The sequence below is a fragment of the Sus scrofa genome, chromosome 4 (genome assembly GCF_000003025.6).
Source record: "Sus scrofa isolate TJ Tabasco breed Duroc chromosome 4, Sscrofa11.1, whole genome shotgun sequence".
Classification (NCBI taxonomy): Eukaryota; Metazoa; Chordata; class Mammalia; order Artiodactyla; family Suidae; genus Sus; species Sus scrofa.
The window spans coordinates 1,559,872-1,570,672 of NC_010446.5; the positions used below are offsets into that span (position 1 = coordinate 1,559,872).

Here is a 10,801-nt window from a genome sequence, read left to right on the forward strand (position 1 = left end):
TGGGCCAGCTCCCTGAGTGAGGAAGCGCTGTCAGGGGGAGGGGCCCCCTGGCCGAGGACGGAGCCCCCAGGGCCCCCGCGCCTGCCTCTTCCATCTGACAGGGCCATGGCCCACTACGACTGTGAGGTCAAGGCAGTCTTGGGGCAGGCGGTCATCTCCCTGAAGAGCCCCGAGGAGCGGGACAACATCGTGGCCGTCCTCATCATCGCCGAGGTCAGCCCCGCCCAGCCTCGGCCCCGACTCTGCGCCCCACCAGGGCCCTGGGCCCTTAGGAAGGTCAGAGAACTCGACCTCCCTTCCTGCCCCTGCTTAGGGGCACCCTGACTCCCACCTTCCACGTCGGACTGGCCCGCTTACGTCTAACCCCACTAGCTCAGGCTAGGCCAAAGGACCATGTCCCCTGGCAGCCATAAGCAACGGCTGGGCTGACCATCCCACCCTCCCTAGTTCCTCAATGGCCAAGAGCTCACCCAGTACGTGTCTCGGAGAACCATGGACAGCTTCCTGAGCCTGGGCCTCAACAACCCCAACCAGCTGGTGAGGACCATGAGCCTGAAGGGCCTCAGCAGTACCCTCATGCACCCTCAGAAGGTGAGGGGAAGAGAGGCCCCCTCCTACCCCAGGAGGCTTCAGGGAGGAGGAGGGTGCACCTGAAAAGAGCCTCCATGGCAGGTCAGATGAGAAGGGGTGGGTGAGGAAGGCACGGAGGGCTGGTGTAGGAGAGGGAAGAGTGCTGGGGAGACCCCGCTGCACTGTGCAGCCTTGGGGATCCTCGACTTGCTGAGCTGCAGGGAGCTCAGCGACTTCGAGTTCAAAGACTGGCCTCCTTTCCAGGTAGGGATCCCGTACCTGCCAGGTGGTCCGGTTCGTGCTCCACCCGAATACGGAGAACTCACACCTCCCTGGATGGAGACGTCCCTCCGCCTCCTCTCCTTTGGGCCTCCTGGAATGCGTCCTGCCCCACGATGCAGGCGGGGGCGCTGGGACCTCGGTCCCCTGTTGGGAGTGAAGGGCGTCAAGGAGTGGGCAAAAGAGGCGCGCTCACCCAGGGGGCTCAGCCGTGGGGAGGTCGGGAAGGGCCTCGCGCAGGGAGCCGGCCAGGTCAGGGGGCGGCTGCATCTCCCCGCAGGTGGTTCTGCTCCGGGACCAGCTGGCCAGCCTGCTGGACAGCTTCCTGAAACCCGAGCCCAAGGACCTCCTGGGCCTGATGGAGATCCTGGGTGACATCCTGCACCGTCTGGGTGCCCAGGGCATCGGCTGCATCAGCCTCAAGATCGCCCAACAGCTGCTGCCACTGTTCGAGAATGTGAGGAGCTGAGGGCCCCAAACCCTGCCCTGCGCAGCGTCTGCCCAAACCCGCCAATCAGAGCAGCCAGAGCGACTAACCCTCAGCCAATCAGAGCAGCAGGGCTACTATCCCGGCCAATCGGAGCAGCCAAAGCAGCTTCCCTAGGGCTTATGGGTAAAGTCCACTGGTGGAGCCCAGAAGGAGAGATTTCCGAGGCTTCAAATCGGTGGCCGTGGTGCAGGGGGAGAGGGGAGAGGAGAGGGCAGGGCTGGCAGGAGTTCGCCACGTGGAAGGTGGGCGGGGCAGGGTAAATGGTTTCAGGGGTTCTGAATAAATCAGGCGAGGTAAGGGTGGTGAGGCTTAAACCGAGGCGGCGACAGACGGCAGGACTGTCAGTACACTGTGCGGAGGGGGAGACCAAGGGGTCAGAGCGGAGCCCCAGTCCCGGGGTGGCAGGTGGGGCATGGATGCTGCAGTCCCTGGAGGTGAGCCAGGCGGGGGAGGCAGGCGCTGCCCATCATGCAGTGTCCTGGAGGCGCTCAGGCAGGGACCGAGGAGCTGGGGCAGGGGAGGAGGACGGCTGGGTTCATTGCTTGCTGCAGCCCAGGGACAAGGCACAAAAGGGAAACCAAGTCATGGAAGGATCCTCACTCAGAGTCACAGAGCTAGAAAGTGACAGATCTGGCCCCAGAGTCTGTGCTCCTGACCCCCATGGGGGGCGGGGCTGGGGATGGAGGTGTGGTTGCTGTCAGCCTGAGGCCCCCAGCGGAGGAGAGCCACCAGGGAAGAGAGGCCCTGAATCTCCAGGACGGAGATTCAGGCTGCAGCCATGGAGGCTGGGGGTGTCCAGAGGAGAGGGCAGGCGGCTGGTGTGTGAGGTGACGGGGGCAGCAGGGCAGGGTTGAGTGGGGAGGTCGGCAGCCTGGTGCTGAAGAGGGTGCAGGGACTAGCCGCTGCAGGTCACTGGGCTGGAAAGGAAGGTGAGAGAGGTGTGGCAGCTGGCGGCATGTGTGGCCTGGTGGGGCTGGGGCTGCAGTGGGGCCTCGAGCTCCGGCCCCTGGCCCGGCTGAGGGGAAGGCCTGCCCATCTCTGGCAGGAGCAGGAAGGCGTGCGTGGGGAGGCCATCCTCCTGTACGGGGATGTCATCCACAGCGGTGGCAAGAAGTTTCGGCAGCAGCTCAAGAACCACGCCTTCCAGGCCCTGGTGCCGCTGCTCCTCCACCTGGCCGACTCCTGCCCCGACGTGGTCATGGTGAGTGGCCTGGCATGCCTCCGGCTGGACAGCAATCTCCAGGCAGCACAGGGGCAGCCCGAGGAGCAGGGCTGGGGAGGGCCCAGCTGCTTGCAGATCCGTCGGGGAGCTCAGGATGGTTAGTGGAGACCAGGCCAAGGCTGCGCAAGTGAAGGGAAGGAGGGGACCCTGACCCATCCAGGGAGTGGCTCCCTCACCCCGCCCAGGACCCTGTGAACCTCCCGACACACACACACACACACACACACACGCACACACACGTGATATCAGCCTCAGGAGCCTGGTGTTCTGCGCCTTTCTCACTCCACCCTGGGAGCTGGTGGCCCAGACGGTGTCCTGGCGAGGGCACCCCCACCCCGGGAAGAGACACCAACTCCCACAGAGGATCCATGGGGAGCCCCAAAGCCACCAGCTGTTCCATGGGGACCCCAGCTTCCTAGACATGCATGGTGGGTGCCTCTGGCCCCCTGGTACACCCCCTTTCACTTCTGCATCCCACTCGAAACCCCCTCCAGGTGCCCCACCTCAGGGAGGCCTCCACTCTCCACTCAGACTCCTTCTCGGCCAAGGCCTGTGCCCTCACCCCCCTCCCAAGGCCTCCAGGCTCACCATCGATAACTTAGTCACCTGGCACAGACCCTACACACACACACACAGACACACACACACACACACAAACACACACACAGACACACACACACACACACACACTGCCTAGGGAATGCCATCCCACGCTGGCTCCTGGGTGGGCCCTGCCCGCTGCTTTGCTGCCTGGGCTGCCTCCTCCTTCCTGCCCCTCCGTGAGTTCTCCGGGAGCCACCTGAAGTCCTACTTCTTCAAATTCCAGGTCTCCTTCCCACCCGTACCCCAGACCCATCAGACCCAAGAGCTCCCTGGACCCACTGCTGGTGGCCCCACTGGGCTGGGAACCTCTCCAGCCAGGGAGGGAGAGGGTCTGCCACAGTGGTGGGTGGGCAAGGTCAGCCCCCAGCCGGGAGCCTGACGTGAGAGAGTGGCTGCGACTGCATAGATGGGATGGAAGGATGGGTGGAGGGGTGGAAGGGTGGTGGGTGGATGGGTGGGTGGGTGGAAGGGTGGTGAATGGATGAGAGACCAGCGGAAGGAGGGACGTGACCAGGCGGGAGAACGAGGGCACAGCCAATAAGTTAAGGAAGAAAGGACTGAGGCCGAGGGCCTCCTGTTGAGAGAGGTTGGTTCGTTCTCCGAATGACTGGCACACAAGGGGTTGAGGGAAGGCCCGGCCGAGGGCAGTGGGGGGGTGGTCGGGGGGTCTCCTCCTGTGTTCGAGAGGCGCTAGAGAGGAGGCGGCCTCCCCTGAAGTGCACAGTCTCCTGGCGACAGAGGTGTGAGCCCCGCGGCAGCCCGGCAGTGTGGCCTCGCGGAGGAGGATAAGGGCTTTGGAGAGCGGGCCCCCCCCCAGCTCAGCGAGGAGGCAGGGGCAGGGCTCGGGACGGGCCTGTCTTGGTCAGCTGGGGCCGTGGGAAGGAAGCACCGCAGACACTGCCGCTGAGCCCCCCGCAGACGCTGGCAGGGCTGCCCCTCCCGAGGCCTGTCTCCTTGTCCTCACGCCATTGTCCCTCTGCGGACGTCTGACCTCCTTTTACTCTAAGGCCCTGGTGACCCAGGCGGGCCCCTCTCACAGCTTCACTCGAACCCATCGCCTCTTGAAAGGCCTTTCCTCCAGACACATGCCTACCCCTGAGCTGGGGGCAGGAGCCGAGAGCGCCTGGGCCTTGGAGGTGGCGCTCTCCCCCCAGGGGCTCAGGGCCTCGCTGAAGGAGTCGTGAGACCAGGGGCCTTGGCTGTTGGGGGCTGGTGGGTGGAGGGCCCCCGCCCTTCCCTTGGGCGCTCATCCCCTGCACCCGAGAGAGGCTCTCGGGGTGGGAAGGGGGCCTGGATGGCCAAGGGACGGCTGGCCCCTCTGGGCTCTCCCTGCACATTCAGGCGGGACACCAGGGGGCTTGGGGAGGGAAGGCTTCCTCCGTGGCTGCAGCTCCCCTCTGGGCCCACACGGGCAGCACGGCTGCAGAAGGCCGTGCCTCTCGGGGTCTGTCCCGGGCGCGGTGGTGACAGGGGCGTCACCTCTCTCGGCACCTGCAGAAGACAAAGTTCACCTTCCTGCGTTGCGCCCTTCTGCTGAAGTGGGAGTTTCGGAAGGAGCTGTTTGGCAAGTTGGCCTGGGGCCGTGGCCTGGGGGCCGAAAATGACATTTTTATCTACATGGTAAGATGCCGGCCCTCCTGGAGGAGGAAAGGGGAGGCCGGGAAGGTGCAGCCGGGCTGTGTGCAGACACCCCCCCAGGGCAAAGGGCACCCAGGTGGGGCGGAGACGCCGGGGCTCCTTTGGATGCCATCTGATCTGGCCCCGTGGGTGTTTATTAAGTGCTGGCCCCGCATGGGGCAGGGGAGGAAGGCGTTGCCGCTCAGTCTCAGGGCTCAGGCCCCCAGGGTGGACCATGTGCAGCCCACCCCCCGCCGTCATCCGGACCAGCCCCCACAAGCTGTCGAGGGGTCTCGGGGCCCGGGGCCCACTGATGTCCCAGGTGCCGACCTGGGTAGAGCCCTTGGGATCCCAGAACCCGGGAGTGGGCGAGGAGACGTGTGTGGACGTGGACGTGGATGGGGCGGGGAGCGCAGACTCCACAGCCCTTTTCCAGCGGCCATGGTGTCTGGCTCCAGGCACTCGCTCCGCCCCGGCAGTGATCGGAGCGGGGAAAGGGCCACGCGGGGGGTTGTTAACTGCAGTGGGGACAGGCTGGGAGGAAGTGAAGGCAACTCAGGGGACGTGGAGCAGCAGGAACGTGCCCATCCATAGTGACGTGGCAAGGCGGGCCTCCCTACTGACAGGGGCCACCTGAGTGTGAGACGGTTGGTGCCCAGGACCCCCTCGTGGGCTGAGAGCTGGGCCTTGTTAGGACGTGGCCATGACATGCCTCCGTCAGAGAAGGAGTCCACCTCCGTGTGGTGCAGAAATTGCTGGAAATGAGCCCTTGGAGAGGCCAAGAAAAGCCTCAGGAGGTGGCACAGGACCCTCGCAGCCCCTGGGGTCCCTCCGCTGTGCCCACTGAGGGCACGTCTGGACCAGCTGGTGCAGGAAGCCAGTCCAAGGGCCCAGACCCCTTCCCGCAGAGCAGCAGCGTGGGTGGCTTCGGAGCAGAGAGGCAAAGAAAGATACGGCGCGATCGGGCACAAGGAGCTGCACGACTGTCACCGTGGGTCTCAACCTCACTCTCGCATTTTCCGTCTGTGTTGTCTCTTGACGCTGCGTGTTGGGTTCATTTTTCAGCTTTGTCTCCCAGGTCCCTTATCTCTGTCTTCATCCGTCTCTAATTTCCCATCAGACGCCCCTGGCTGTTTCGTGGCTGACATTTCATGTGGTTTCTCTTACGCGTCTCCCACAGGCCTTTCTTCCTCTAAGCCTCCGTCTCTCTTACAAATGCCACAAATGTAATTATTGTTATTACTTTTTTTTTGGTCTTTTTGCGTTTTCTAGGGCTGCACCCGTGGCATATGGAGGTTCCCAGGCTGGGGGTCGAATCGGAGCTGTAGCTGCTGGCCTACACCAGAGCCACAGCCACGCGGGATCCGAGCCGCATCTGCAACCTACACCACAGCTCACAGCAACGCTGGATCCTTAACCCACTGAGCAAGGCCAGGGATCGAATCTGCAACCTCATGGTTCCTAGTTGGATTCGTTCACCACTGCGCCACGACAGGAACTCCTGTGATTGTTTTTAAAATCCTGAGTTATCTCTGCTCACTGGCTCGCTTATCCGAAATTCCCTGGACCACATCCTCCTCCTGGCTGTGTTTTCCGACTCCGCTTGTGGTGGCTTTTCGCTCCTCCTCCTCGTCCTTTGGGCCATGGCCCTTCTCCAGTGTGCCCCTCACATCAGGCTCCAGAGGACTTGTGCCAGGGCATCTGTCTGTGGCACCTGGCGTCCCAGGCGTGATCCGTCCAGGCTGGGCTCCGCATTAATGTCTCTGCCCCATGGTCCCCGGGTGCAGGTGGCGTGACTGCTCCAGGCCCTCTGGTGCCTCTGGGCCGCGGTTCCCCTTCCCCTTCCCCTTCCTGGAGAGACGGCCCCTTTCTCTCGCCCCGAGCTCAAGGCCAAGGTGGAGGCCAACTTTGCTCTGCCCCCTCTGCCTACTCGCAGGGGCGCTCTGCTCCCGACTGCCAAGGGGCCCGTTTTGTGCCCGGGTCCCTCTGCTGCGCCCACCCGCCTGGGCCGAGGGTCTGCCTGCTTTCCCGGGAGCTGCCTCGGCAGCCTGCGTGCCTGCTGCGGCCTCTTCTCCACTGCTCGTTTCTCTGGGTGGGCGCGGAAGGGCGTGTGCTGTCCATCTGTCTGTCACCAGGGGTTTTTCTGGGCGTGGAGAGGCCCGTGCGTGGCATCTGCCTTCTGCCTGCCGCCCGCGTGTTCGTCGTACTAACTGGATTCGCAGGTCACCGGGGAAAAAGCTGCAGGCAGCCGCTGCCTAACGAAGCTCCTGCCCTGAACGTTGGCTTACGCATCAGTCACACCCGCATTGAAACACCTCTGAACGCATAGGAGGATCCCAGGCTTCACCACCGGGGGCTCCTCACGGTGTCGGCGCCGCGCAGGAGCGAAGCGGGGGCCGGACGTGTGTCTCCGGGTGTCTCCGTCGCAGCCCGTCCTCGCCTCCTTCCTTCCTGATCTCAGTTCTTCCCCCCACGTCGACCTTCCCCGGGGGCGGGGCTCTGCCGTGGTCGCACCTTCCCAGGGTTTCTGTAGTTTTACTCAAAAGAATGTAGTCGCTGTCCTGGCAGCCAGGGCCCAGGACCAGGGTTCTTCCGTCTCCACCGCGGCCCCATTTCCTGGGCTGCAGACGAGGTGCCACAGCCGCGCGACTTAGACGACACAAGTGCATCGTCTCGTGGTTCTGGAACCTCAAATCCGAGAGGGAGGTGACCTGGGCCCTCCTCCCTGCAAAGGCCCTCCCGGGGCCCTCCCGCGTCTCCCTGTGTCCCCTCTGTCTCTGCGTCCACGTTGCCCCTTCCATAAGGACTCCAGGCCCACCCGCACGACCTCGTGTAACCGGATTGCCCTTTTTAAAGAAGGGTCACAGCATGAGGTCCTGGGGCTGGGAAGGACGTGGGGGCGCGGGTGGGAAGGCAGCTCTGTGGGTCCCGTGGGCCAGGGGGAGCCACAGCGAGGATGGCCATGGGCAGGCCCCACGCTGGGCGGGATGGCCTGTTGTCAGTGCCCCGCTGCAGGAGCGCCCCTCACCCAGAAAGAGCCTGGCTGGGGCATGAGCGCAGCAGTAGGCCGGGGCCTCTCAGGGGAGGGTGGGGATGGACTTGGGGCCGAGGCAGGGCAGGCGCGCGTCAGGACTGGCAGTGCACGTGGCGGAAAGGCCGATTCAGACCGTAGAACAGGCTGGTTTATGAACCTGAGGACACGGCCACAGACGAGCTTGGCCCTGGACCCGCTCTCCCCCATCGGCTGTGGCAGCTGCAGGCCCCAGGCGGGTGGCACGTGCCCAGAGAAACCACAGAGCACCCCGATCCTGGTGCCAGTGCCCCGTTTCCTCGCCCTCTGAGCAGAGGAACTTGGTGGACCTGCCCTGCATCCCGCTGGCTCTGACCGGGCCTGGACTCACTGCTGACACATTCCTGGGAGGAGCAGCAGCCACTTCCCTGAGGAACTTCGAGCAGCGTGAGGGAGGGGCCGTGGGGGTGCAGGGTCTCAGAACCCGACCCCCAGGCTCCCGCCCGAGACGGGCCAGAGAAGAGCTGGTTCTCCAGAGCCGAGGTTCTACCAGCTCCTCCCGCCTCACCCCTGCCAGGGGCCCCGCTTCCCCGCCCTGGACCCAGCTCAGGGTCATGGCCCTCCTCCCAGACTAGCAGGGCAGGGCTAGGGGGGATGGGGGCCCCTGCAGGCCACTGACTCGTCTCTCCTCCCCACAGGTGGAGAGCAACTTTGGCAGCTACCACCAGTTTCTCATGCAGGCGCTGGTGTACCTGAGCAGCCCCAACAGGTGCCTGAAGGTCACGGCCATGAAGTTCATCGGTAGGTGTGGCCCTGCCCCCGCCCCATGACGGGACAGCCATGCTCCTGGGCAGCGGGCCACTCCAGAGGGGGCAGGCCCCTCCTCACCTGGCTCGCCCGCCACCCTCAGTGGCCGGGGCGCCCACAGACCCCACCTCCCTCCCCGCAGGGGGGATCCTGCAGGACTACTTCACCGACCTCTGCTTCCACCTGAAGAGGGGTGACGTGAAGACCCTCAGGAAGTGTGAGCAGGGCTGCCTGAGCCGGGAACAGGGCCGGGACCCCCGACACCCCGCCTGGGCTCCGGGCACAGGGCCGGGACCCCCGACACCCCACCTGGGCTCCGGGCACAGGGCCATGACCCCCACACACCCCGCCTGGGCTCCGGGCACAGGGCCGGGACCCCCGACACCCCGCCTGGGCTCCGGGCACAGGGCCGGGACCCCCACACATCCTTCAGCCGGAGCCCCCGGCAGGGCTCCCGGGGCATGCCCGTTCCCCGCAGGCCTGCCCTCAGCACCACAGCAGGCTCTGTAGCGGCCCGAGCGGCTGTGCAGTCGGGCCCGTGGTCTCTGCCACAGACTTCGAGATGGTCAAGCAGGACCCGGACTCCACGAGCCGAAAATTCTACAAGAGCTTCGTGGAAGACATGGTTGAGCTGTCCCAGTTCGTGCTCCTCTGAGCCCGGGCTCCGTGCGTGCGAGCTGATGTCGCTGTGTCATGTCGTGTGTGGAGTTCTCTAATAAATGTGACGAGTGCCTCTGGCCTCCCTGGGTTCTGCTGCCCCGCGGCCTTCCTTCTAGACGCAGACACCCCCCGGCCCTGGGGCCCTGAGGGCCGCGCGACACGGGGACCTCAGCAGCTCTGCTGGACATTTCCTTTGGCCACATGAGCAAGAGGCCCCTGGTGGGCCATGGGCTCAGAGCCTGGAGGGTTCCCTGCCCCGCCTGCCCCCCAGCCTTACCAGACCCTGTGGTGCTTCCTGCCGACTCGAGAATCTTCCTGCCCCCGCCGTCAGAGCCCTGAGCTGCTGCTCCTGCACGCCACACCTGTCCCGCCCTCAGAATCGTGTTTGAATCTGGAGTGGGGCCCGGGGACCCTTGGTGGTCTGGTCCCCGCCTTCCTCACCCTCCAGCCTGAGGTCTTCCTGCCTCCCCAGTTCCCAGAGGGCCATTGCCGCTCCTGGCCCAGATGTCACCCATGCCCTGCACAGGCTTCCCTGCTGCCCCCACCGCAGCCCCCCCGCCAACCCCCGGCTCCCAGGCTCTTCCGGGAACAGCATCCGCAGCCCGAGAAAGCTCCAGGCGCATGGCTTTCCCTCTGTGAGCGCGACTCATGTGGGCGAGTGGAGATGGTGCCTAGGTCGCGCTTCGGGTCCTCACGGGCCAGCTCAGGCCCTGGGGGGGGGGGGCGGGGAGGAGCACGGGTGTGCCCAGGCGGTGCCCAGGAATCCCTGACCTTGCCACCAGCCAGGACAGTGGGGAGCTTGGTGGGAAGAGGGTGTTGGAGCTCCGCCTGGAAGAGACCCCCATGGAGGGACGGGCAGGGCTAGGAAGCTGAGAAGCCCCTGCAGCGCCCCCCCCCCCGCCGCCCCGTCCATTGGAGCCGTTGTCCGTGGTGCTCAGCGGGCATGAAGGGGGCGGTGTGTGTGGGGGGGAGGCAGTCATCTGAGCTGTGATGAGGCTCTGGGCCCCGAGGAGGAGCAGGCTGGCCCCGTACTGGAGGAGTTCCTGCCTCGCAGGGGTGTGAGTGGCCCAGCAGGGGACACCTAGAGTAGCAGCCAGAAAGAAGAAAGGGGGCAGTTGGAGCAGGAGCCGCGGGGGCCAGGAAGTAGGGGTGGGCTGGCGGGCTCCTGAGGTTGGAGTAAGGAAGCAGAGGGATCCCTGTCTTCCCCGAGGTCACGTCGGGATCAGCAGGTGAGGACAAAGGGAGAGCTTGCAGCCCCTGCGGTGTGCAGGCTGGACACTCCAAAGACGCCCCCCACCAAAATGCAACTGGATCTTGGATACGTTACAATAGCTGTACATTTTAATGTATTACCGCCTCCCCAAAACACTGGTGTGGGCAGGCAGAGAGCATTCCAAACCCTCCTGGCCCAAACTCAGAACACACATCTGGAGTTTTGTTTTCTGTCCTCTGCTCCAGTCCCTGCTGTAGTGCGACAGGATCGGCAGTGTCTCTGCAGCTCCAGGACTCGGGTTCCATCCCGGCCCAGCTCAGTGGGTGAAAG

General features: G+C 64.8%; 1 protein-coding gene across 3 annotated transcripts; it reads left to right on the forward strand.

The window, feature by feature from the left end:
- LOC110260203 (maestro heat-like repeat family member 5) lies at positions 1,594–9,331 on the forward strand. 3 transcript variants are annotated; one of them, XM_021088790.1, is made up of 6 exons: positions 1,594–1,773; positions 2,385–2,540; positions 4,662–4,784; positions 8,490–8,592; positions 8,741–8,815; positions 9,153–9,331. In XM_021088790.1, exons 1-6 carry the CDS (start codon positions 1,600–1,602, stop codon positions 9,251–9,253), a joined length of 732 nt encoding a protein of 243 aa, XP_020944449.1. In that variant the 5' UTR covers positions 1,594–1,599; the 3' UTR covers positions 9,254–9,331. The 3 variants fall into 3 exon arrangements, with proteins under 3 accessions (XP_020944449.1, XP_020944447.1, XP_020944448.1); XM_021088788.1 differs by having other exon boundaries at positions 8,741–9,245; XM_021088789.1 differs by lacking the exon at positions 4,662–4,784 and having other exon boundaries at positions 8,741–9,245.

What these genes read in the sequence shown, in the direction of transcription:
- LOC110260203 (XM_021088788.1), top strand. Translation starts at nt 1,600, where the DNA reads ATGGTTTCAGGGGTTCTGAATAAATCAGGCGAGGTAAGGGTGGTGAGG. An exon ending in GGATGCTGCAGTCCCTGGAG is followed by an intron (nt 1,774 to 2,384) that starts GTGAGCCAGGCG and finishes CATCTCTGGCAG; the next exon opens with GAGCAGGAAGGCGTGCGTGG. An exon ending in CCTGCCCCGACGTGGTCATG is followed by an intron (nt 2,541 to 4,661) that starts GTGAGTGGCCTG and finishes CGGCACCTGCAG; the next exon opens with AAGACAAAGTTCACCTTCCT.